General features: G+C 44.6%; 1 protein-coding gene across 1 annotated transcript in view; it reads left to right on the top strand.

Moving 5' to 3' along the window:
* Positions 1 to 26,842, top strand: part of ADCY8 (adenylate cyclase 8 (brain)) — a 285,844-nt gene extending 259,002 nt beyond the window's left edge. Inside the window, exons 13-17 of the mRNA XM_006830840.1 lie at positions 5,408 to 5,566; positions 11,309 to 11,455; positions 17,397 to 17,489; positions 20,304 to 20,418; positions 26,355 to 26,842. Coding sequence (XP_006830903.1) covers positions 5,408 to 5,566; positions 11,309 to 11,455; positions 17,397 to 17,489; positions 20,304 to 20,418; positions 26,355 to 26,842 — 1,002 coding nt within the window. The remainder of the gene's footprint in view (positions 1 to 5,407; positions 5,567 to 11,308; positions 11,456 to 17,396; positions 17,490 to 20,303; positions 20,419 to 26,354) is intronic.
* The last annotated feature ends 313 nt before the right edge of the window (positions 26,843 to 27,155 follow it).

The following is a 27,155-nucleotide window of genomic DNA, read 5'->3' as shown; positions in this document are numbered from 1 at the left end:
GATCTTGCTTGATTGCTCTTGTAGTACTTTCCTGACTTCTTCCTTATTTTTCTCCATGCATTTTTGGAGCATTTGAATTTGTTTCCATATCATTCTTCTGAATTCCTTCTCAGGCAAATCCAAAACCTGCTATTCCTCTTCTGGAAAGGCTTTGTCTGTCTCTAGCTCCTTTGTTTCAGTTACCCTTTTCTGGTTTGGGACATTTTTTGAGATCTTTTGTTGTGTTTTATCGGTCATTTCCAGTATTTATGTGAGTTTTTAATGCTTAAATGGATGTTTGTTGCTGTGTTATTAAGATTACTGGGTGTCTACTGGCTGATATGATCAGGAGATAGTCTTCCCTTTTTGCATGTAATGCTTAGCAGCTGTTGTCTCAATGGTGGAATATTATGGGGTATGCTTGTAGCTTGGCTATATGGCTACAACTGCTGTCACTTCTTGGGTAACATAGGGAGAAAAAGCTCCCACCTCCAGGAAAAGTTTGTGATCAAAAAGACCAAAAACAGAGGCAATATCAAAGCTGAGACAAAAATCACCACTTTGAAAAAATAAAAGTGTGGCCAACGGCCCAGTCTCCTTGCTACACAGGCAGTGTGTGTGCACTGTAGAGGCCTCCAGTAGTGGGTGGGGGTGTCTGCTTTCTCAGGCCCCTCCTCTAGTCACTACTGGTGAGGTGCATAGATAGATATTGAGAAATTAATGGGAGAAAGATTGTCTACTATTTTTGTCTTTGAAGGTCAGTGAGGTATCTGCATGTGCACAGCATAATTCTCAAGATAGTTGCATACTTTTATGTTGGAATTTTACAGATTGTTCATACGGTTTGTCTGTCAGGCCTGACTAATTTGTTTTTTCTAGCTGGATATGCCAGGGTAAAGAGTCCTGGCACAAGTTAATTTTAGGGCTGTGACCCAGAGGCTGATGTCATAAGCAGCCAGCAAAGAATTTGCCCTTAGGTTCGATAGGGCTCTTTCTCTCTGTGCCATGGGAAAACTGTGGGCTCAACGCTGGACCACTTTTCTGAGGGTGCACACCCACCCGCCTGAAGGCGTCTGGGCTGGGCAAAGAAGGTGCAACAGGGAAGAGAAGGAAAAAATGTGTAGAATCCCCCAGCACTTCCTTTTGCAAATGTCACTGCACTGCTTTTAGTGCCGGTTCCCTGTGCCAGTCTGGCTGTAGCCCCTGAACTCTGCCCAGGCGAGGTGGCTGCAGAGGGAATCCTGTGCATAGATCAATTTCTAAATTGTAGTATTTTCCTTTATACTATGATTTTTTTTCACTAGCGTGTGTGGGAAACTGACACCCTGCACCCTATGCTAGATTCAGAGCTCTGGTGCTATTCAGTGAGAGCAGCTTCTCAGGGTTTGCAGTCCCTCCCCAACGGAGCCTGTCCTACCTGACTCTGCCTCAGCTGTTGCCAGAACCAGAAGCTCCCAATTGCCTTTTAAATGGACTTTTTTTTTATATTGTGGTAAAATGTATATAATACAACAATTGTTGTGAAGTGCTGTAAAGTTGGTTCCAACTCATAGCGACCCTGTATAGGGTTTCCAAGGAGTGGTTGGTGAGCTTGAACCACTAACCTTATGATTCAGAATTGCAAGTTTGGTGGTTCAAGCTCACCAGCCACAACATTTGCAGTTCAGCAATTTTTACATGTACAATTCAGAGGCATTAATCACATTAATCACATTGTGCAATCATCTGCACTAACCTTTTCAATATTTCCATCTACCACCATTAACAAAACTCTGTACTCCTTAAGCAGTGACTCCCCCTTTTTCCTCCTTCCCACTCTGGTAACCACTAATAAGCCTTGGTCTGTATACATTTGTCCATTTAAGTGGAATCACACATTTGTCCTTTTAAGGCTTCTCTCAGCAAATGTTTGTAACCCTCACCCTGTGACTGTTGTTGCTGTTGTTTTGTGCCATCAAGTTGGTTCCAACCCTGTGACTCTGCACAGGGTTTCTGAGGAACTTGAACCAATGACCTTTTAGATCAAACCAACTTTTTACAGTTCAGCATGTTAACCCACAGTGCCACAAGAGGACTCCACCACCCATGTCATGGTGGTGGTGATGTGCTGTGGAGTCGGTTCTGACTCATAGCAACCCTGTATAGGGTTTTCATGGCTGTAAATCTTTATGGAATCAGAAAGCCTCATCTTTCTCCTGCAGAACAACTGGTAGTTTCAAACTGCTGACCTTGAGGTTCACAGCCCGATTTGTAACCACTATGCTACCAGAGCTCCTTACCTATGTCATAACCCTCCTATATGATGGAATGTTACTCAGCCATAAAGAGAGATAAAGTTTTAATACCCTAAGTAGGGTATCTTTCTTTATGGCTGAGTAATATTTTTTAAATTTTTATAATATTTTAAATAATATTTTTAATATGACTGAGATAAAGTTTTAAGACCCTAAGTTGGGTTTTAAGTACCCTAGTTAGGGTATTAAGACTTTATTTCTCTTTATGGCTGAGTAATAGTCCATCATATGAGAGGGCTTCAAAAAATTCTTAGAAAAAATGGAATCAAAAGATAATGGAATTTCTCCACGAATTTTTGATTCTCCCTTGAATTTATACACCACATTTTGTGTATCATTCATCTGTTGATGGACATTTGTGTCCACCTTTTGTGAATAGTGCTGTGCAGGCTCCTACACAGTCAACTCGAGTGTTCAGGTTTCTGTTGGGTGTGCATATATAAATAAACAGTATATATAATAGCATATATATGAACAGTTATATAATGTGGATATGTTGTTGCTAAGTGTCATCAAGTTGGTTCTGACTCATAAAGACACTGTATAGGGTTTCCAAGGAGCAGCTGGTAAGCTTGAACCACCAGCTTTGCAATCCAAACAGGCCTTGAAGTCCAGTGCATTAACCCACAGAACCACACCAGTACTCCAATGTAGATATGTTGTTGTTGTTGTTGTTGTTATGTGCTGTCGAGTCGGTTCCGACCCATAGCGACCCTGCACAGGGTTTCCGAGGGTGTAGATATAGAGTTGGATATATATGTGTTGTTGTTGTTCCATCTCATAGAGACCCTGTATAGGGTTTAGGAGGAACAGCTGTTCAAACCAACCTCAAGGCCTAGTGCTTATCCTAAGGTGTCACACCAGGGCTCGGGAGATATATAGAGAGAAACATTCATCCTTCTCAGTAAATGGTGTTATACTATACATGTTTTCTTCACCTTGGAGAGGAATCTATCAAAGTCTATAGAGATATTCTTTATTCTATTTTATACTTTCTCAAGTTCCACTTGAATATATGCAGTTTATTCAACCAATGACATGGAGATTTGGGTCATTTCCAGCTTTTGTTATTACAAATTGTGCTGAATGAATACCCTCCTGTCTCTGTCTTTTTATATTGTTGCTATTCACTGAAACTTTAAAATAAGGAAAATAAATGAAACCAATGGAATGCTTTAAGCCCTTGAATCCCAGGGTAGCTGGCCATGTGTTTAACAGTGTAGCATATTGTTCATTTCAACGATTAAAGACTTTGAAATATTGACATTCCCAAAGCTGTGGTGAGAAAGGGTTGTGAGATTCTTTAGAAAGAAAGCGAGCTGCCTTCCAAAATGAAAAGGGAAGGTAGGACAAGAGAGAACCCATACTGTGAGCTAGGTGCTTTATCTAGCCCAAATCCTTCCTGTTCCCAGCTTGGTATTCGTCCTAATTTTAGAGATGAGGAAACAGAGATGAAGTGACTTATCTAAGATTATTGTTGTGGCGGTGGTTAGGTGCCATAGAGTTGGTTCCAACTCCTAATGACCCCATGTACAACAGAACAAAAATGGCCCGGTCCTGTGCCTTCCTCACAATAGTTATTATGTTTGAACATCTTCCTCTTTTTCACTGACCCTCCACTTTATCATGTATAATATCCTTATCCAGAGACTGGTCCTTTCTGACAACATATCTGAAGTTGTTGTTGTTGTTGTTAAGTGCCATTGAGTCAGTTCCAAGTCAGAGTGGCCCTGTACAGGGTTTTCAAGGAGCACCTAGTGGATTTGAACTGCCAACCCTGTGGTTCCCAGCCCAGTGTTGATCCTACAGTGCCATACCAGGAGTCCTTTCTGACAACAGGTCGGAAGTAAACAAGATGAAATCTTGCAGTGTTTCAATGTGTGATTAAGACATTAAATAATATCTGACAACGGAATCTGAAATTATGCTGTCATGGGCTCATTGATTTCCTCATTGCTGCCTAGTGGCTAAGAGCTCAGACTCTAGAGTCAGTCTGGTTTTTTCACTAACAAGTTGTGAGAACTTGGTCAAATGATTTAACCATGTTTGCTTTCATTTTCTCATTTATAAAATGAGGATTGCTAATAATACCTTCCTGTTATGATTGTGGTGTGGATTAAAGGAGTTAATGGCTATATATTGCTTAGACTGGTGTCTGACACATATGATGTCCCATGGACATACATGTGAGCTCACTTTACTACTAGAACTTCATTACTGAGTCAGCTGTATCAATGGAGCACCTGTCATGGGACAGATTTGCTAGTACCTGGTCAGGATGCAATGATGAACAACTGAAAGGGCCCCCGATTTCACAGTGCCTACAGTCCAGTAGAGGACACAGACATTACTAGATAACCACACAGACAATGATAAAACCCCAAATACAGGCAGGCCCAGAGTTACGAACAATAGCCATTCCTAACTGTGTCTTTAAGAATTTGTCAGGGATTCAGCTGGTTCCGCCCAGCTCAATCATGGCATGGAACATCACTGGAACAGATTGAAAATGTTATGAAGTTACAGTGAACCAGATAGATAGCCACTGGAGGAAAAATGACTGATTGAAGTCTTGCTAGAAACTTAATCTCCCTCTTATAGGAAAACAGCTAAGGGCTGCATAGAAATGAACTCTCTTGCCCTATATTTTGAACACATTCCAAAGCAACAACACCCCACTTAAAGATGATAGCCAACCTCTCTACTTTGCATGTGTTTTGCTCTCCTGCAGTCCTGCCAACAATCCAGTCTCATGCTTTAAGCTCCTGGATGGTCTCAGCACACCTCTTTCCTAGTCTCCTGGTCCCAGGCTTTAACCCATTATGTTTCCAGATCTGGGTAATGTGCTGAATCTGCCAAATTGTAAAACATCAAGCCTGCTCCTGTTTCACTCTGTTGGCCATGACAGAACTGGTTTAATGATCAAGTCAAAGTTGTCTGTAATGTGTTGGACATTCATATGCCCAGGACTTCCTTGCATAGAAAGGGAACCCTATGGAAAATAGTCATCTACTGAGCTCCTGGCTCCCTTTGAGGAGAGTTTCAGAGCTTTCTGCATCTCCCCAGATCTTTGCGTCTCTGAACTGTACCCTGAGAGACTACCTACCTCTCCTCTTTCTCTCCTACGAATGCAGCTGGAATACACCGCCCGCCTGGACTTCCTGTGGCGAGTGCAGGCCAAGGAGGAGATCAATGAGATGAAGGAGTTGAGGGAGCACAACGAGAACATGCTCCGGAACATCCTGCCCAGTCACGTGGCCCGGCACTTCCTGGAGAAAGACCGAGACAACGAGGTGAGTCCAGGCTCAGCCAGCCAGCCCCAGCGGTGACATGGGAGGTGGACAATGGACACATGGATGCATGCCCAGCTCTGGGAGAACCTTGTATGAGTTCCTGAGAATGGAGACCATGCCACCACATAGCTCCAGGTCTGTGAACTAGTATCACTGTGACCATATACGTAGCTCTCTCTGTCTCATGTGCCTCCCCAGTAATTCTACTGTAAGGTAGATTTAGCAAATTCTTCATCTCAGAATTGAATTAGAATGCTGGAGATTTACATGTCTGCATGCGTTTAACTATTGTCTAGCTTGTTGTTGAGTGCTATCAGTCAATTCTAACTCATGGCAACCCTGGAGAGCATGCGTGGGGAACCTTTTCCTGCCAAAATTTATAACATCATTCACCAGCCATACAAAATGATCAACTTAAAAATTAGCCTGCTCTATTTGGTCAAACATTTAATTAACTCACCCCTAAGGTGATGGTTGAACCGACTCCAAGGCACATAACAACCATAACAAGGTGATGGTTGGAACTGCAGTTGCCTTGTCAGAGTCAGACCAAATGATTTTGCTGCCTGGACATTCCTCACCCCTGCTGTATAGGGTTTCTAAGGAATGGCTGGTGGGTTTAAACTGCTGGCCTTGTGGTTAGCAGTCCAGTGCTTATCCTACAGTGTCACACTATTGATGTGTGTGTTTGTGTACATATATATTTATATAGAGCAATGCACAACTACCACTCATCTGTCAATGGAAGCTTCTAGATTGCTATGATGCTGAACCAGTGGTGTTTCCATTAAGGAAGACTATGAAGAAAAGCCTGCTGGTCTTAACCTCAACCAGCGTGAACCCTGTGAACCATGGCACATCATTATGCATGGAGCTGCTAACAACTGTGAGAGACAGATAGCTGCAAGGGAGTTTCAAAACCTCATAGAAAAATGGAATTAAAAGATAATGGAATTTTCCACAAACTTTTTGAAGCTCCCTTGTATTTGTATGTTGTTGTTAAATACTGTCGAGTCGGTTCCGATCCATAGTAACCTAGTATAGGTGTTCTGAGGAGCGACTGGTGGGTTTTAACCACCGAACTTGAGGTTAGCAGTCCAGTGCTTATCTTATAGAGCCACACCAGGACTGTTGTCTATGTGTTTTTAAATATACATGTGTATTCATGTATATGTTTATATTTATATATATGTTAGTGTACATATACAAGGGGACTTTGGAAAATCTGTGGGGGAAATTCCATTATCTTATCATTTCATTTTTCCATGAACTTTTTGAAGTCTCCTCCTATGTGTGTATGTATGAATATGTATGTATGTATGTGTCTCCTTAACACATTTCCTAGGATGTTGTTGTTGTTGTTAAGTGCCATGCAGTCAGTTCAACACATAGTGACCCTGCATAGGGTTTCTGAAGCATTAAATCTTTTGCTGAAGCAGAAAGCCTCATGTTTCTCTTATGGTGTAGCTGGTGGACTCAAACTGCTGATTTTGTGGTTCACAGTGCAGTGCTTACCCCCATCGAGCTATTGTGTTCCTCACAAAATCGTTTTACTTAAAACTTGTTATATTGTACCTTAATGGTTGCTCAGTGAAGCAAGTTCAGCTACCAGTTTCATTTGTCCATTCTCTGACCTTTGCTTAGTCCCAAGCACCCCTAAAGATATCCAACTAATGTAGCATGTACTGTGCTCCCACATTATTTTGCACTGCAATGAGTAATGGGGCACAGGGTAGAGAGACCACAGGCACCCTAGGGTCTCCAGGGGGAGGATAAAGACCAGAGTAGAGGTATCCTAAGTATAAGGTCTCCAAGAGCTTTGAAGAAACTTGAGCAATAGGGAGGTAACAGTGATTATCCCCAGTTCATAGACAAGGAAGCTGAGGCTCAAAGAAGGAACGTAACTTGCCCAAGGTCAAAAAGTGAGTAATGATTTCAATTTCAACCCCAGACACGTCTAAAGCTAAAGTGTTCTTTGTCCTCCTGCACCTCATTGTTCATGCATGTTGGGGGATAACAAAAGGTGACTCAAACAGTCAAACATTGGGTGGTAGACAGTGTTTCACTCCCTAGAAGCCTGTTCTGGCTGTGTCACCTCCACAGAGTTCCGGCAATCTCTGCTAGTCTCCTGAGCTTTGGGCTTAGACTAGCACTCACCAACCCTGGGCAGGACTCTCTCACAGAGAAGGTCATCTGAGGCTCATTGTGGTGTCATCAGTGGTAAGCAGAGTATCGCTGAGACCCAGGAACCAGCCTGCTCTCAATGGCTTTGTTAAGAACTGTTGGAAGGATACTAATAAAGACAGCCCAGCTCAAGCAAAGGGCCTCCATTTGGAGAGCCTGCCCATAGAAATTTCACCCACCTCTACCACTAACTGACTTACCCCTATCTTTGGGCTCATTTCTTTGGTGAATGAGGGAAGTAAAACCAACCTTGTACAGTTGATATGAAAACTAATGGATACAAACATAGTAAGAAAAACTGTTGTTTTTGTTAAATGCCATCAAGTCCATTTCCATTCATAGTGACCGCATGTGACATAGAACTGCCCCATAGGGTGGCACAGTGGCAGCAACAATGGGCTCAAGCACAGGAAGCCTGGTGAGGGTGGCGTTGGCCCTGTCAGTGTTCCATTCGGTGAGTTGTGAGTTGGAATAAACCAGATGATACCTAACAACAATAACAGCCATCTTTGCTGGGGAGATCACAAGGGGGCTTTCTCCCATGGACCATGGGGTGGGTTTAAAATGCCAGTAGCTGGAGTCCCAGCATAGTACGTAGGATAAGCACTCAACCATATGGTCAGTTTGAACAGCAAGGTCAGTGGTTCAAACCCACTAGCCATTCCTTGGCAACTCTATCTATACAGGGTTACTATGAGTCGGAACCGACTTGAAGGCACTTAGCAACAGCTAAGCACTTCGTTATCCTAAATTCAATTCTGCCACCTCTTCTCACTACCTCTGTGACTTTTAGCAAGTGAGGAACCTCATTGAACCTCAGTTTCTCCATTTATAAAGGGAAGGTAGCAATATTAACCAACTTAATCCAATCATTATCACAACGATGCGAGTTATTCTGCATAAAGCACTTAAACAACAGTTGGCATGGTTGAAGTGCATGGCAGGTCTTAGCTATTGGTATTTTCACTAACTGTGAGCCAGCCTTCTATTTTCTCCCCTACTTCTCAGGTAGCCCCACTGCCCATTAATTCATGAATCCATTTGTGCAACAACTTTGTGCCAGGTATTCTAGATTGTTGCTGTTGTTTTCAAGTGCCGCCAAGTCGGTTCTGACTCACAGAAACCCTGAATGGAGTTTCCGAGGCTGTAAATCTTTATGGGAGCAGAGAGCCTCATCTTTCTCCCAGGTGTTTTAGCTACTGGGGATGAAATGGCTACCAAAGTCCTTGCTGTTATGAAGCTTATATTTTCATACACAGACAGTGAACAAGAGTAAACTCATGTGTGCCATGCAGTGTTACGTTCTGTGTGGCTAAATCAAGGAAGGTAATGTTGTGGTTGTTGTTAAGTCCCATCCAGTCGGTTCCAACTCATCATGACCCTGTATAGAGCTTCCAAAAGTGACTGGTGGATTTGAACATCCAGCCTTGTGGTTAACCATCCACTGCTCATCCTACAGTGCCACACCATGGCTCAAGAAGGGAATTGGGTGTGTGAAACAGGTGACAGTTAAATGACACCTCCCTGCCATCAAATCCATTCATCAGGACAGGGTTCCTGATGCTGCTGATCTTTACAGGAGTAGACAATCTCATCTTTCTGCTGTGGAGTACCTGGTAGATTTCATCTGCTTACCTTGGGCTTTAGCAGCCTAATTTGCAACCCACTCTGCCATCAGGGTGCCTAAAAAGCCACAAAGAACAGTAGTAAGTCAAGACATCTTGGGCATTGCTTCTTCTCTGCAGACAGGTGGCTTCACTTGCTGCAAGAAGCACAGGCTTGGGCCAGTGAGTGGTACACTAGAGCTCCCCAGGTAAACAGACCACCGGGTTCTTCACACTGGCAGAAGGCCAGGGTGGGGTGCTCATGTTCAGAATCCACTACAAAGCCCAACCCTCTTCACCTCATCAGAGAATGGTAGCTTTTCTATATTCATCCATCCCTCCCCAGCTTACAAAATGTTTTTTTTTATCATCTTTGAGTCCCAAATAGCAAGAAACAGATGGTGCATTGTGACAGGCTGATGGGAGTGAGTTGGAGGAAGGGGCTCTCTCTAAAGGTGTGGGCAGGTAGGCTATGGCTTGTTCGTGTGTCCCTCCAGATCCCCACACCCCCTCTCTCTGTGTGCTGCTTGAGGTGCTGGCCAAGAAGAGCTATGTCAGTGATTGCTCATGCCCTCTGGCACCCAGCTGATGCTGCCAATGGGGGTGGGGAGTGAGGGGAGGTGATCAGAGGTCAGCAGGAGGAGGTCAGGATTTGTATTCCTGTGGTTCCTTCCCTTGGACATCTGAAGCTGGCTGTGTCCCTCCACAGAAAGTCACTGCCTTTTTCAAGGCCACTGTTAAGCTGCCCCAATGTCAAATCAACTTACTCTTTGGGGTTCTTCTCATCCATTGGAAACTGGGCTGATGACAGCTAACCCTGGGATTCTGAAGGATATCTCAAACCCTGAAGGATTGTTCAAGGCTCCCCTACATCTGTCCTTATGTTTATAATCATTTTCATTGCAAATGAACCCTCCTTGAATTATCGTCATTTGTATGTGCCACCTGTTTTCTATCAGGTCCCTAATTGAAGCCACAGGAATAAGGAAGGGAGGATCAAGTCTCACGGGATAGGAAATGGTGGAAGACTGTTATCACACCCAGGTCGGAAGTCACAAGCAGTAAACGAGATCTTTGAAAGCCAATGAGCATTACAACTGTAGGAAAGGCAGCCAGTAAGATAGGAATTGACATTTGTGCATTGAATTTTCCTTTTCCACAGGCATGCTGACCTGTTCTAGATTCATTTCATTTCAGCCTAGATGTGAACGGACAGTAAGAGACAGGCAATGGAGAAAATGAATTTCAGAACTTTGAATGCAAAGATGAAGGAAACTGGCTGGTAGCCAAAGGACTCTGCAGGATGCAGGAATACACCATTACTGTACTTCTAGGAAACACTAAGGGGAGGGAAAGAGATGGAGAGGAAGAGGGAAGAAAAAGAAGAGAAAGAAAGCTATCCCTGCTGGAGCACATTCATGAAAAACTCAGAAGGGGTTCAAGAGCTTAAGTAGAAGTGTTGACCTTCAACAGAAGATGGAAAATCCCCATCTGAAGTTGAAGTTCAAAAGATGGAAATCAATTTGAATGCAGACAAGTGTTCACATACTGAAAGAAAGGTCGCCAGCAATAGCTGTGTTTACCCAATGAAATAAAGACAAGACCACCACTCTTCTACTGAGAGGAAAGCAGCTGAGGGATAGATAGTTGAGGAGAAAAGTAAGAGTTTGGAGAAGTCATTGAGGAGAACAGAAATGGGAGCTGACCAAGGACAAAAGAATGAGCAGTCATAACTCTTGAGTCCAGGAAAGGCTGGAGACCAGGAATTTGCCAGGGTCTCAATCCACATGGCAATGGCACTGTGGTTGTGGTGATGATCCCTGCAGAGCTCCCTGTCTCTGTCCTCTCTGTGATTACCTGGGCAGGTATATGGGTGCACGTATGCACAGGTAATATCACTAACAGAACCTCACCTCTGATAAGTTTCTGGTTCCTTCTGTGTGTCTATGTCTAGGAGCTGTATTCTCAGTCCTATGATGCTGTTGGAGTGATGTTTGCCTCCATCCCAGGGTTTGCTGACTTTTACTCTCAGACTGAAATGAATAACCAAGGAGTGGAATGTTTGCGCTTGCTGAATGAGATCATCGCTGACTTCGATGAGGTAAAACTAAACCTCTGAAATGTATAATCACAAATGGGCAACACCATTGTTATCCATTGTAGTGATGACCATGGACCCAATCATATTATTCATTGTAGCAGTGCCTGCTCTTGGTGCTTACAGAAATGCCAGGTGACCATATAAATGCTGGCACGCATTATCTAATTTCACTCTCACAGTTAACACATGAGATCCATGCTATTGTTTGTCTGTTTTAGAGATCAAGGAAGTAAGCCTCAAAGAGGCTACAGCAAATGGCACAACAAGTGCTAGATCAGAGGTCTTTCTGACCTGAATGTGACTCAGGTACTGCCATCATAGAGGCGGAGCACTTTGGGGACCATTTCTTCCTCTGCTCAAAATGCCAAAGATGAAAGCATCAGTGAATGTTTGGTCAGAGAGCTAAATAGAAGTATTCCAGGGAATACTTTATCCTTCCAGATTCCATGAGCCTACAGAACACATCCTATGGGAGAAAATCCTCATGCTGCACTTTATATAAGTGGACATGGCAGGAGTGGACCGTCTCCTCCCACATCCCTCATCATGAAGGACACCAATGCCCACCCACACTCACAGCCTGAGATGGGAACTAAGTGACTCTTTGAGAAAATGCTAGAAAATAAACCAAGCAATGATATGGGTCCAGCTGAAGTGGAGCCTCAGCCTGACCCCATGAGGAGCTCACACACCACAGAGCTGTCTCACGTTGAAGCCAAGGAGTCAGGTTTTTGCATACTGGCATTGTTCAGCCATTGACCTAGCCTCTCAAGTATTGCCGGCAAGGGGTTTTCCATTGACCCAGAGAAAGTCTCCCAAAAAAGGGTACAGCAATGCATGGTCATCAGCCAACACTCGCAGCAAGTGGAGGTAACCCCATAAAGGGGACCATCCTGAAAACTCTTCTCTCCTTCAGGCCCCACTGAGATTTATGAGTTTCTTCTTCATAATTCTCAGACCTGCACCTTTCTCTCCATCTCTTGCCTTATTGTTATCGTTGTGAAGTGCCGTCAAGTCAGTGTTGACTCATTTTGACAACAGAACGAAACACTGCCTGGTTCTACATCATCCTCACAATTGTTATGTTTGAGCCTAACCCTTGCCTTAGTTCAGGCCATATTACCTTTTACCTAGACAACTCCAATATCTCTCTCTTCATCCCATGGTGAGCATCCTACCAGAAGCAGGAGCATTTTGCCACATTCCTTGGATGTTTAAAACCATCCAATAGCTTCCCTTGCCATCCCTTTAGCAGGTCACCTGAGGGCTGACACTAACTGTCCCTGTGACCCCTCTGGCCTTGCCTCCCCTGCATGCCCCTGACCTTTAGCACCATTTGACTACTTACAAGCTATTGAGCCACCTGGCTATGCCACATTCTGCTGTTTCTGACTAAAAAAGTATGCCCTCCTCATCCCCACCCACCCTCTCACCGTCGACTCCACTGCTGACTGAAAATCTCCTACTCGTTTAAGAGTCAGTGCAAACCCCACCTCACATGTGAAGCCTTTCTAACCCCTGGTCTACCCAGGTAAATGCTATCACCCCTCTTTCAAAGGAAAACGTATACTCTGAAAAACCCTTCCTTCAGAAAGCCTGAAGCCCTCTACAGCAATCCTATTTATGGGTCTGTGTCTACCACTAGCTTCCATGCTTATGAGCAGAGATCCATATTACTAGTCTCAGTGCCCACAAAGTGCTGCCACAAACACTAAGTGTTTTCAACATAACATTTCATTTCATTGGTATTTGACCCTTATCCCAAGCCCATGGAATAGGAACCGTTGTTATTAGGTGCAGTCAAGTCAATTCTGACTCTTAGCGACCCTATGCACAACAGAACAAAATACTACCCAGTCTTGCTCAATCCTCACAACCGTTGTTAAGCTTGAGCCCATTGCTGTTGCCACTGTGCCAATTCAACTCATTGGGGGGTCTTCCTGTTTTTCACTGACCCTCCACTTTACCAAGTGTGATGTCCATCTCCAGGGACTAGTCCCTCCTGATAATATGTCCACAGTATGTGAGACAGAGTCTTACCATCCTGGCTTCAAAGGAGCATTCTGGCTGTTACATCTTCCAACACAAATGTGTTTGTGTTTCTAACAGTCATGGTATCTTTAATATTCTCCTCCAACACCATTCCCATCTTCCAAGCAAGGCCATAAGCTTACTGAAGATAGAAACATGTTTATTTTGCTTCCTGTTAGGCCCCCAGAGCCCTGGAGGTTCATAACAGATGCCTACAATGTATTCAAGGAAGAAATCAATGTAATTAATTAATGTGAGCAGCAACTAGCTGGCAAATAGTAAAGTGAAAATGGACTAGAGCAATTCATGACACACTTTCAAATCAAAAAGAATGTTGTTAAGTGTTGTTGTTAAGACTCACAATGACCCTGTATAGATAGGGTTTCTGAAGAGTGGCTGATGGGTTTGAACTGCTGACATTGTGGTTAGCGGTCCATTTCTTATCCTATGTTGCTGTTGTTGTTAAGTGCCATTGAGTCGGTTCCAACTCAAATCAACCCTGTGTAGTGTTTCCGAGGAGCAGCTGGTAGATTTCAACCACTGACCTTGTGGTTAGCAGACCAGTCCTGATCCTACAGCGCCACACCAGGAATCTAATATCCTATGGTGGTGGTGGTGGTGGTGGTGGTGGTGGTTATGTGCCATGGAGTCAGTTCTGACTCATAGCGACCTGTACAGGGTTTCCAAGGCTGTAAATCTTTATGGGAGCAATATCCTATAGTGCCACATACACACACAAAAACAAAAACAAAAACAAAAACAAAAACAAAAAAACCCACCAAACCCTGACTAACAGTTAAGGCATCAGACTTTGTTTTATTTTAAGCATTATAGCACCACACACCATAAGAGCTTTGTCCAGTATGTCTTTAAATTGTAATAAAGAAAGTAAATTTGAACTAAATTTGCATTATGTGTGGTGCCGTGGTTAGAGTGCTTGGCTACTGACCCGTGGCTCCATAGAGGAAAGGTGTGGCTTTTGCCTTCCTGTAAAAATAACGCCTGTCCTGTAGGGTTACTATACATTGGAATTCACTCAATGGCCCCAAACCAAATGGCTCCAGACACCCTATGTTGTTGTTGTTGTTATTAGGTGCCATTGAGTTGGTACTGACTCAGAGCGACCTTATGCACAGCAGAACAAAACACTGCCCGATCCTGGGTCAACCTCACTATTGTTGCCACGCTTGAGCCCGTAGATGCTGCCATTTTGCCAATACATCTCGCTGGGGGTCTTCCTCTTTTTCTCTGACCCTCCACCCTACCAAACATGATATCTTTCTCCAGCAACTGGTCCCTCCTGACAATATGTCCAAAGTATGAGAGACAAAGTTTGGCCATCCTGGCTTCCAAGAAGCAAGCACTCTGGCTCACTTCTTCCCGAAATCAGAGGTGTGGGGACAGCACTCCTAGTGGTAGAGATGAGTTATTGAAATCAGGCTATTGGAGCTAGGAATAGAGTGGGTGATTGGTCCAGGAGGCTGTCTCCTTCAGAACAAGGAGTATAGGCAAAGAGGAGGGAGAGGAGGATGGGGGGAAGAGGAGGAAGGGGTTAGGAGTAGGAGGAACAGAAGGTGAGAGAAGCAGAGATGAGTAGGAGCAGGAAGAAGAGGAAGGAAGAGAGGAAGAAGAAATGCAGAGAGAAAAGAGAAAAAAAGCTGGGAAGAAGGTAAAAAAGGAAACAAATACCACTCGCTGGCTTGCCCACCGCAAGCTTTCCTCATGTGTCTCTCTTGGTCACCCTGACATGGCTTGCTTATTTGTCTGGGTTGGGAAAACACGAGCTCCATCCCAACTCCCTGGGGTTCACAATACTGCAGCTCACTGCTCTTCTGGCAGCTAGAATTAGCACGGACGCCTGAGATCAGGACTCAGAGGAAGGCTTCCCCTCACAGGGCACACTGTGTTTGCAAAGGCCCTGTGCGGGGATCCTCTCACCAGCACCCCACATCTCAGTCTCCATGCTGACTAGCTAATTAATAAAGGGGCTGACTGGAGACCACATATGTCCCCGGATGCTTTTGCTATATTGTAGGTAAATTTGCTGCATGGAAATGAAATGAGATAATGAATCTTCTTCCTGGCTGCTAATCGACTTCTGAGGAGGAAGCAGCTCTGCCTGGGCCTGAAATTGGCCCTGGGCCAAATGATTTTGACCAGAAGGAAGGAAGGACCCATGGTGTAGGACCCCGTCCAATCATCCAACAGCCAGCAGGAGCTGGGAAGATGCAGGTGTAAGGACGCAGAGCGAGGGGATGAGCAAGTGGAACCTTCCAAGAGCTGAGCTAAAACATTAACAGCTGAAGGGCAGTTAAAGACCAAACCTGTTTGATGGGGGCGTCTGAGGGGAAACGTTGGTCATGAGGCAAAACATGAGGACCTGCTGCGTAGCTTTCTCCTCTCGGCACAACATGCACACAAGCAGGCTGGGAGGAACAGTCTTTTCAGTTGAGCTCAGGAAGCCAAAGGCTGCCCAAGCAGTGAATAGAGGTACACACCCATACACACTCACACTCTCATACACACTCACAATACTCTCACATGCTCACACACATGCTCACTCACTGATACACACACTGCCATGCATTCTCTCACACTCACATACTCACACACACACGCCTTAACACATGCCTTAACACATCTTTCCACATGCACACATACACTCGCACACACATACTCTGGCACACATACTTGTATACACTCTAACACACACATACTCTGGCACACACACATCCTCACACACACACCCAGTGCAAATCACAAAAATACCTGCCTATGTTTTCCATTTTTCTCCACAAAGTCTTCTTAGTTCCTGATTACTTTTGAAAGGATGCCCATAGCCAACTCTTCTATAGATAACCCACCTTGCTCTCTCTATCTGGCCCATCTGTCTGCCCACCCTTAGATGCAGTGAGCCCCTGAGGATATCATAAATGTATTAAAGGAAGGCAAAGAGTTGGAGAAGCCGAAGTTGCATCTAAATACCTGCCAACAATAGGAAAATCACTGTATATTTGGACTTGGGAATCAGAGAGATTTAAGTTCTGAAACTAATTCCTCCACCAGTGTCGGCTTCCGGGGCTCTAAGGGAAAAGGATTCCAGTAGGAAAAACAGCAAAAGGAGCCTGGCTTGTTTCAGGACCAACAAGGAGTTGCAATGTGGCCAGAGAGGAATGTGTGAAGGGGACAATGAGGGAGGAGGCTCTGCAGGTCACAGTAAGGACTCTGATCTTGACTGTGGTAGGACAGGAAGCCAATGGGAGAACCATGGCTGAGTTATGTTTGAATGGGCTTGCTCAGGCTACCATACTGGGTCTGTGTGGACAAGAGCAGAGATGACAGGCCATTGCAATGGTCCACATGAAGGATAATGGTGACTCCAACCAGGGTGCTGGCAGGGATGTGGTGAGCCATTGTAAGATTCCAAAAACGTTTTGAAAGGAAAGCTATAAACTTTCCTGATGGACTTGGTACTTTTGTCTTTAAACTAATAAGGAGTTGTTGTTATGTGCCGTTGAGTCAGTTCCAACTCATAGTGACACTGTATAGGGTTTCTGAGAGCAGCTGGTGGGTTTGAACTGCCGACCTTGCAGCTAGTAGTCAAGTACTGATCCTACAGTGCCACACCAGGGCCTTTTTTATTTCAGAAATCCACAAAAATGTTTCAACATTCTGGAGAGGATCTGTTGTCACTCAGCTTGGAACTTGGCAATTCATAGGTGCTCCATAAATACACGTGGGCTGACCCAGTATATGATCCCCAGAGAGAAAAACCATACCTTGTGATGCTCAGCCAGTTTGAGGTCCATCACTCTGAGATCCAGGGCTGGTTCTCAGGGTCCAGCCAGCCAGAGAGACAAATGCCAGGACTAACATTGTTTACTAACACTGTTACCTGGGGCTCTTTCAGTTGCTAGGTGAAGACCGGTTCCAAGACATTGAGAAAATCAAGACCATCGGCAGCACCTACATGGCAGTGTCGGGTTTGTCTCCTGAAAAGCAGGTAAAAAAAAAAAGTTCTACCACACCTGTGTCAGGAGCCCCACTCTTTTTTTTTTTAAGATTTTTGTGTGAATTGAGTGATAGTTTACATGGAAGAACATCGGTTTTACACTTATCGTTTCATTGCAATGATTACAACCCCCTCCATACATCATCATTCAACAGTATTTGCTTCTATTCCCTCTGTGTGTTTGTTTTTGTGTATGTGTTTTTGTTTTGAGTTGTACACAAAAACACTCAGGAATATATAATCATGTAAACAACCAAAGGGCACATTCTGCAAGCCTGACTCCTGGCTGTCAGCACACAGCCTTTCTCTTTGCATGAGTCTAGAGTCCTCAGCTGCTCTATCTCTTCATGTCGTCATGTCTTCCTCCATCTCTGGTGTTGCTGCTTCTCTGGATAGGGTCCCACATTCTGTTCATGCGCTTCTCCCTTGGTGGCTCTAGGGTCCTCTGTTCCTGGACTGTAAGATTAGCTACTCCCCCCTTTTTCTTACAAAAATTCTACCTTTACAGTTGTGACAGTCACAATTAATAATAACGGTTACTCACTATTAAATTATAAGAATCTTATCCCCATCTCCTTTCACCAGATTCATCTAGACAAGATGAAAATTACTCAGTGAGGATTCTACCTCCCCACACACACTCTGAAACTAAACTCCCTCTTGAAAACTTGCAGGCCAGTCACTTTGTTCCTTTATTGTCCCCCCATTTTTGATAGCCAATGTTTAAGTTGCCCATCCCTATCAACCCTGTATACAGAGGGGATAGGATTGATACTCGATTTGAAGACTCCTTCCCTCCCAGTTGGTATTTTGAGCTACTACATCCATAAGTATAGGTCAAGTTCATCAAATTGCAGCAATTTATACTTGTTTCCTTTATCAATATTTTTTTTTATTTTTCTTTTATTTGGTTTTGTTCTTCAGGCCTTCGAGGTTGGTTCAATGGATACCATCTACAAGTTTGTACATCTCCCCTCACCTAGGAGCCCCACTCTTGTTGGGACATCAAAGACCTCTATCACCAGCAGGCTTTGGGGGGCAGTGGGGATGAAATCTGATGAACCGGATATTCTGGTTGTGAAATGACTGTTTGAGAGGATGCTTCTGCAAGTCTAAAAAACTTCTAGGCTTCACTGTGAACCTCACTGGTCACTTGGTGAATGAAAGCAGGGCCAGAAATGCCTGTGATTTAATCATGAATGCTGCTAAATCCCTGATAGTTACCTCTTTCCTAGTCTTAGATATTATTTCTCCCCCCAAAGTAATATGTGATGAGAGTAATGTTGTTGTTAAGTGCCATTGAGTATGTTCCGACTCATAGCAACCCTGTGTAGAGTTTCCCAAGGAGTGGCTGTTGGTAGTGGGGGAATTAACAATCTACAGTCCAGGGTTGTTGTGTGCCATTGAGTCGGTGCTGACTCCTAGTGACCCTGTAGAGGGTTTCTAAGGCTGTACATATTTTCTCCCATGGAGCAGCTGGTGGGTTTGAAGTAGTGACATTGAGGTGTGCAGTCCACCAGTGCTTAGCGGGTGGGTTAGCTGAGATAGGATCATGCTCCCCATCACAGACCTCGCACCAACTAGGTCCTCAAGAAATAAATGTGAAACCCAATTGTAGGGTGTGCAGGAAGGCTCATTCATTTCTTCTCATTGTCTCTGCACTTTCTTCCAGGACTTGGAACTGGTCCAATCTAGTTTGACACCCCACCCCCGTTCAGAATTTGCCTTTCCGCTCAAGATAACCTGAATCTGAATCTACATTGTAACTAGCTCCCCAGGTGGTTCTTACAGATTCCCAGGTGATCCTTATGTACTCATACCTGGGGATCTTGTGAACTTACAGATTCTGATTCCATCTATCTGAAGCAGAAATGCAAATTCTCAGCAAGAGGTCAAACCTGAGTGAACCCGTCCCAAGCCCTGCTTTTCTTCCCAACTAAAAACCTTAAAGTACTCTGAAAGCAACACCAGATAGATTTGGTGCTAGTGGTTTGGTACATGTGGCTGCTACTCTATAGTACAGATTGGCTAACAATGGTCTGCAGGCCAAACTCAGCCCACTGCCTGCTTTTGTAAATAGCATTTGGTTGGAGATCAGCCACACTCATTCATTTATATTGTCTATGGCTCATTTCAAGCTACAATAGCTGTGTTGAATAATCAGAGCAGAAACCAGCTGGCCCCAAAGCCTAAAATATTTAATATCTGACCTTTTTCTGAAAATGTTTGCCAACCTCTGCTCTGTGGAACTACGCTTTCACATGCATGCTTTCATTTGTTTCCTGTGTGGTAATCTGGGCAAGTGAACGTGTACCCATTTTACAGATGAGGAGACTGAGGTTTAGAAAGGCACAAAGGTGTACCCAGAGTTTCTCAGATGGTGAATGACTGCACTTCCCTCAGATGTTTGAAGAGCAAATGTCTGTGTGTCCATCCTTAAGGCAGATACTGTGAGCACTTCAAAGGAGACACAGTTCCTAGACAGGAAAAATGGCCCATACAAACATGTCCTTGCACGTGCTTGCACACTCCAGTGGACATGCTCAGGGATTCATGATGTGTTCACTTGAATGCGCATGGAGAAAGGAAAATAGTGGTCCACATGTATGTCCTGTCCTCCTTTAAGCCTCATGTTACTCCAGCTTTCTGGAATGATGATGGCTTGACTCTGCAGTGGCTCCCATGTGTGGTGGTTTTCTTCCAGGGATGAATGGATAGGTAAGGGGTTAGGACATAAAGCAGTCCACTCGACAGAATGTTAATGCTCACTCTGTTCAATACACTCTTCCCTTGATTTTGCTTCAGCAATGTGAAGACAAGTGGGGTCATCTGTGTGCCCTGGCCGACTTCTCACTGGCCCTGGCTGAAAGCATACAGGAGATCAACAAACATTCCTTCAACAACTTCGAGCTCCGGATCGGTGAGTAGCAGCTGGGCCACAAACACACGGCCACAAACACAGTCACGTGGGCTGCAAACATTGCACCACAAAGGTGTGGACCGCAACACTAGACCACAAACACATGGACCACAATAGTAGATCACAAACACACAGATACAAACATAGTCACGTGGGCTGCAAACATTGCACCACAAAGGTGTGGACCACAATACAAGTCCACAAACACGTGGACCGCAATAGTAGATCACAAACACACGGCCACAAACACAGTCACATGGGCTGCAAACATTGCACCACAAAGGTGTGGACCGCAATACAAGTCCACAAACACGTGGACCGCAATAGAGATCACAAACACATGGACACAAACACAGTCACGTGGGCTGCAAACATTGCACCACAAAGGTGTGGACCACAACACTAGACCACAAACACGTGGACCACAATAGTAGATCACAAACACACGGATACAAACACAGTCACGTGGGCTGCAAACATTGCACCACAAAGGTGTGGACCACAACACTAGACCACAAACATGTGGACCGCAATACAAGTCCACAAACACGTGGACCACAGTAGTAGATCACAAACGCATGGATACAAATATTAGAACACTCGCATGGGCTGCAAACACAACAACACAAAGACATGGATAACAAACATGTGGACCACAAACACGTGGAGCACAAACATTAGATCCCAATGACATGGACCACAAATACTAGACCACAATCGTGTGGCACCCCTGCAGAGCCAGTTGTCCTTGCTCCATCAAACACCCCTGCCCCCCAGTGCCTTGGGCATCAAAATGCAGTTGACTTCATGTGACTGGAACAGGGGCAGGGGCAAGGTTCAGGGTTAGCTCAAGCCTTTCTGAGTTCCCTTCTCCATCGAAGATGCTGGGAGCCAGGGAATGATACTGACTTGTGTGCAGAAATACAAACACTGAATCATATTTAGTCTCTTTTCCATCTTATTGATCCAGTATACTACCTATCTAGGTCCTAGTTAATGAGATAGGTGAGTAACCAGGTGTTTCTATCTTTGTCACCCATCACTGGTGGTGACTACACTCGTATTGCTCTCAGGATCTTCCAATAATGCCTTAAGTCAGAAAAAAGAACTGGACTCCTGAGGTACTGTGTGAGCCAGGACGAGCATAGAGCTAGCCACACAGCTCACCCCTCTTTAGCCTGAGAGCCACCCTATGCAAGGCAATGGCACAACAGCAACTATTTCAACACCAGAAGTCACTGTTATCCAGTCCACTCTGACTCATAGCAACCCTATAGGAAATCCAAGAACTGCTCCTAGGGTTTTCCAGGCTGTAAAGTTGACCGAAGCAGTTTCTTCCAAGGAGCAGCTGGTGAGTTTCAGCTGCCAAGCTTTTGCTTAACCCACTGTGCCACCACAGCTCCTAAGCATAGTGGTGCTGATGATAGTTCTTTCTCATTGGTATAATGGGCTCATTCCTTCAGCATCTCTGCTGAGCTTCGAGGACCTCATAAAGCACAGTCTACAGACTCCAGTACAAGTCCACATTCTCATTAAATTAAATTCAGACTTCTGGTGTGACACTGTGGGATCAGCACTAAACTGCAAACCACATTATCGGCAGTTCAAATCCACCAGTTGGCTCCTCGGAAACCCTATACAGGGTTGCCTAGGAGTCAGAACTGACTCAATGCCACTTAACAACAACAAATTAAATTTGGACCCATAGAAGGGCAGTTACAGGCTAGGATCACACAGCCTAATGGTCGCTCCCGACAACAAGACTAATGACTATGTGGCTGCTAGGGTACCGTCTAGAACATCTTTTACGCAGAACACATATTCTACTCCTCTGCCAGCTGACGTGCCATTTTACTTTATTCAGTTCTCCCTTAACAGCTTTCAAGAAAAAAGGGTCAAGAAATACCAATACCTGGCTTGTCACATCTAAAGAATGCCCTGTGCCTTTGTTCAGTGAAATACAAGAATTTATATTGCATGTTTTTGATCTATAGAGGACTTGTTCAGGGCCCGTTCCCACATCTTTCCACTAACTCACTATGTCATTTCTGAAATTATTGACGACACAATTGAACCATGAATAAAAAGCAGACCTTTAGACTAGTCCTGAACAAAGGGATGTTCTGAGTGAAGTCTGGAGATGTGGCCAGGATCAGAGCTGACCCTGGGTGTGATATGCTATTCTGCCAGCATAGACCATGCATCTCATGGGGCAGACAATTAATTTCCCAGCTCATTGGGCATCTCCATTTATATTTGGGGCTTCTTTAATTGGCTGTATGAACCAGGTGAGTCATTTAAACTTTCTGAGTCGGTTTCCTGAGTACACTGGACATTCTATTTTTATTACCTCCCCTGCTTACCTCCCTCACAAGACTGGTATCCGTCAGCATTCTCCCCAGAAACACAACCAACAGGATGGAAATATATGCTCATGTTGTTGTTGAGTGCCGTCAAACCAGTTCCGACTCACAGCATCCCGGTATAGGGTTTCCAAGGAGAAACCAAAGGGTTTGAACTGCTGACCTTGTGCTTAGCAGTTCAGTGCTTATACCACAGGCTAACACCTGCACATCAACATCTAGATATCCAGGTAGGTGGATCTCTAGATCTATAGATATCTACATAGATATTTGTCACCATCAAATACATATCCACTGTCAGGTACAAGGGGACACTCCCATAGGTTTCCAAGGCTACCATCTTTATAGTACCATACTGCCACATCTTCTCCTAAGTGGCTGGTGGGTTCAAACCACAGACCTTGAGGTTAGCAGCCAAGTACTTAACCACTGCACCACCACAAAGAGAGAAAATGTATATATAGTATTCATAGAGAGTGTTTGGTGGTGGTGTTTATGTGCTGTGGAGTCAGTTACGACTCATAGTGACCATGTATTGTGTTCCTGAGGCTGTAAAACTTTACAAGAACAGAAAGCCTCATCTTTCTCCTGTGGAATGGCTGACCGTGAGATTAGCAGCCCGACTCATAACCACTACAGTATCAGAACTCCTGTATGGGGAATATATATGTTTATATAGGTATGTATATGTTTATATATGTAGGTCTATAGGTGTGGCGCTGTAGGATCAGCACTGGACTTTGAACCACAAGGTCAGCAGTTCAACCCCACCAGCTGCTCCTTGGAAACCCTATACAGGGTCACTATGAGTCGGGAACCTACCCGACAGCACTTAACAACAACATAGTATTTATATGTATCCATTGAGAGTCCTGTTGAGGTGCTGTGGGTTAATGCACTGGACCGCAAAGTCGTTTGAACTGCAAGGTAGGTGGTTCAAGCTCACCAGTCACTCCTCAGAAACCCTATGAAGGGTCACAATGAGTCAGAACCAACTCTACAGCACTTAACAACAACATAAATACACATATGTATAATGAAAGTGATTTATCTTAAGGAGTTGGCTCATGCAATGGTTAGACTAAAGTTTGGAAAGCAGGCCAGCTGGCTGGAAACTCAGAACAAGTTACAATCTTGAATTGGAATCTCCAGCAGGAATTCTATGTCACTTCTGGGGCAGAATCCCTTCTTCCCCAGAAAACTTCAGCTTTTGCTCTTCAGGCTTTCAACTGATTGGATGAACCACCCCCCACGTGTTCAAATGGTACTTCTCTTTGTGTAGAACCAACCACATCTACAAAGTACCTTCCCAGCTATAACAGCATCTAGACTAGTATCTGACCAAACAACTGGCACATCCAATTAGCAATCACAGCGGCAATATGAGAACTAAATGAGAAAAGTACTCTGCACATTTCAAAGGGTTCACCACCTGCTGCAATGCCTCTGCATTCTGCAGGATCTGTTTTCAAACTTCACAGGCAGTTATATCTTAAAAGGAGTGCTGGTGCAGCTCTGTAAGATAAACACTGGACTGCTAACCACAAGGTCAGCAGTTCCAACTCACTAGCCACTCCTTGGAAACCCTGTTCAGGGTCGCTGTGAGTTAGAATGGACTTGATGGCACTTAACAATAACAACAACAACAACCATGATTGTGATTTCACTGCCTTCTGCATAACTTGTTTCTAAGCTTTACAGCCTTCGGGGCATACACATGTGTGTGTTGTCCCTTTGCATAGAATCATCTTCCCTAGATATCCATACAGCTCACCCCCTCACTTCCTTCAACTCTCTTCTCAGAAAGGCCCTTCCAGACCACCCAACTCCAAAATGCATCCTCTCCTAGCTTCCTTTATCCATTTACTCTGATTGATATCTCAGTATAACTGTTATCACTAATATCGTAGTACATCTCATTTTTAATTGTTAGTAAGGAGCTCTGGTAGCGTAGTGGTTACGAATTGGGCTGCGAACCTTAAGGGCAGCAGTTCGAAACTACCAGCCACTCCGCAGGAGAAAGATGAGGCTTTCTACTCTCGTAAAGATTTACACCCTCGGAAACCCTTACAGGGTCACTATGGGTCAGAACCGACTCGATGGCACTTAACAACAACATAGTATATATTGTTTTTTAAATTATTTTCTGTTGTTCCCCAGTAGAATGTGAGCTGCATAAGAGCCAAGACTATGTCTAACTCCTTTCCCACCATATTCCTGGTGCCTAGAACAGTGCCTGACACATAGTAGGAACCTTGTCAACGTTTGTAGAAGGTAGAAATAGAGAATGAGGAAACTCGAAGTCAGAGTGAGACGGCATGTTCTGACAAGCTGTCATTCCTAGAAAAGGAGGAGACACTTAACCTGTCTTAAAACACAGTTTATTTGCCAAATAAACTATGGGGTTGGAAGGAAATGATGATCCAGCAGAAAAAAAAGACAAGGACCAAGGCACAAAGAAGGAAAATCACCACCAGGCTAGGGGAACTCAGGTAGTTCCGTGTGGCTGTAGCCTAAGCATGGAGGAGAGAGGGGAATGAACAAGGCTGATAGGTTAGGCAAAAGCCACAGCTGAAAAGCTTGTATTGTGATTCAGAGGGGCTTTATTCAAGGCTTTATTCTGAGTGGCAGAAACAGTTAAATGCTCCACTACTCATCCAAACCTTAGCTGTTTGAAACCACCCAGAGGCACCTCAGAAGAAAGGCCTGGTGATCTGCTTCTGAAAGGTCACAGCTTTGAAAACCCTGTGAAGCAATTCTCCTCTGTATACAGGGGGTCACCATGAGTTGGAATGAACTTGATGACAGCTGATTTAGAACATTACACTAGAAGCCAGAGGGGTCCAGGCAGATGTGTAAGGTAAGCATGTTGTGAGTTGACCAGATGTACATTTCAGAAAGAGCCCTCAAGAAATGGGTTGCAGAAGGACAAGGCAGGGGACAGGGAGGTCTGGCAGGAGCTTTGGCCATGAACTGATTAATGACTCTGAGGAGATGAGGCAAACCAGAGACAGACAAGGTCCACCTGAGCTCTCAGAGCACAGACAACAAAGGTGAAGGAAGATTCCAGGCTCCCAGCTCCAGTGCTCCGCCCATCACACAGGCCTGATAAGTCAGTGTCCAGGCAGGAATATAATTTCAGTAGGCTAAGCACTGGACTGCCAGCCTCTAGGTTGTCAATGCAAACTCATCAGCCATTCCTCAAGAAAGATGAAGCTTTCTTCTCCCATTGAGGTTCACAAGCTCAGAGACCCTGTGCAGGGTCATTGGAAGTCAGAATCCACTCAATGGTAGTGAGTTGGGTTGGGTTTTAGTGAACCCGCATGGTTGTCACTGTTTGATTTACATTGTCCCATCCCATCCTCCTGCGATCCTTTCCACTTTGTAGATGGGAAAAGCAAAGTCCAAAAGGAGCTTTCCCAGCTCATACATCCAGTAAGTCATGGAGGCAGGGTTAGAATCTACAGCAGCAGACCTCATACTCAATGACCAGTGTGTAGGCAGGGGTCCAGCCAGCCCTCAGATGTCCTCTTCATCTCTCTCTTACTTCCTGCTGCTTTGGTTCATTCATAGGCATCAGCCACGGCTCAGTGGTAGCTGGCGTTATTGGTGCAAAGAAACCCCAGTATGACATTTGGGGCAAAACGGTGAACCTGGCCAGCCGGATGGACAGCACAGGGGTCAGTGGCAGGATCCAGGTTCCAGAGGAGACCTATCTCATCCTGAAAGAGCAGGGCTTTGCCTTCGACTACCGAGGGGAGATCTACGTCAAAGGTATCAGTGAACAGGAAGGAAAAATCAAAACGTACTTTCTGCTGGGAAGAGTCCAACCCAACCCATTCATCTTGCCCCCGAGAAGACTACCCGGGCAGTACTCCTTGGCCGCTGTTGTCCTGGGTCTTGTGCAGTCCCTCAACAGGCAACGGCAGAAACAGCTGCTCAATGAGAACAACAACACGGGGGTCATCAAAGCCCACTACAACCGGCGGACTTTGTTGACGCCCAGTGGACCCGAGCCCGGAGCCCAAGCCGAAGGCAATGACAAATCCGATTTGCCATAAAAGCATTTTCTTTGTGTTTCTTTTTTTGTATTTCTTTTATATATAAAATAAATATACTAATAAAAAGGTTTAATTTTTTTTAGAACAAGGATGGTTTTATTGGTCTCTGGTGCCCCAGGTCAAAGGCACAATTTGTGGTTCTCCTCAATCAGAAGCGTTTATTGATCCCCTCTTGTTTACAAGGGGCATGGGGAAGCAGAAATAAATAAGACGCAGCTTCTGATTGTAAGAGGCTTACAGGTGCGTGTGAAAGAGGCCAGGTACACAGAGACTCAGTATAACGGCAGAATCCATAAGAGCTGCCAATTTTGTG

This window comes from Chrysochloris asiatica, unplaced genomic scaffold (genome assembly GCF_000296735.1).
Source record: "Chrysochloris asiatica unplaced genomic scaffold, ChrAsi1.0 scaffold00001, whole genome shotgun sequence".
In the NCBI taxonomy this organism is placed as follows: domain Eukaryota; kingdom Metazoa; phylum Chordata; class Mammalia; order Afrosoricida; family Chrysochloridae; genus Chrysochloris; species Chrysochloris asiatica.
This window is presented reverse-complemented; position numbering and strand designations above follow the sequence as displayed.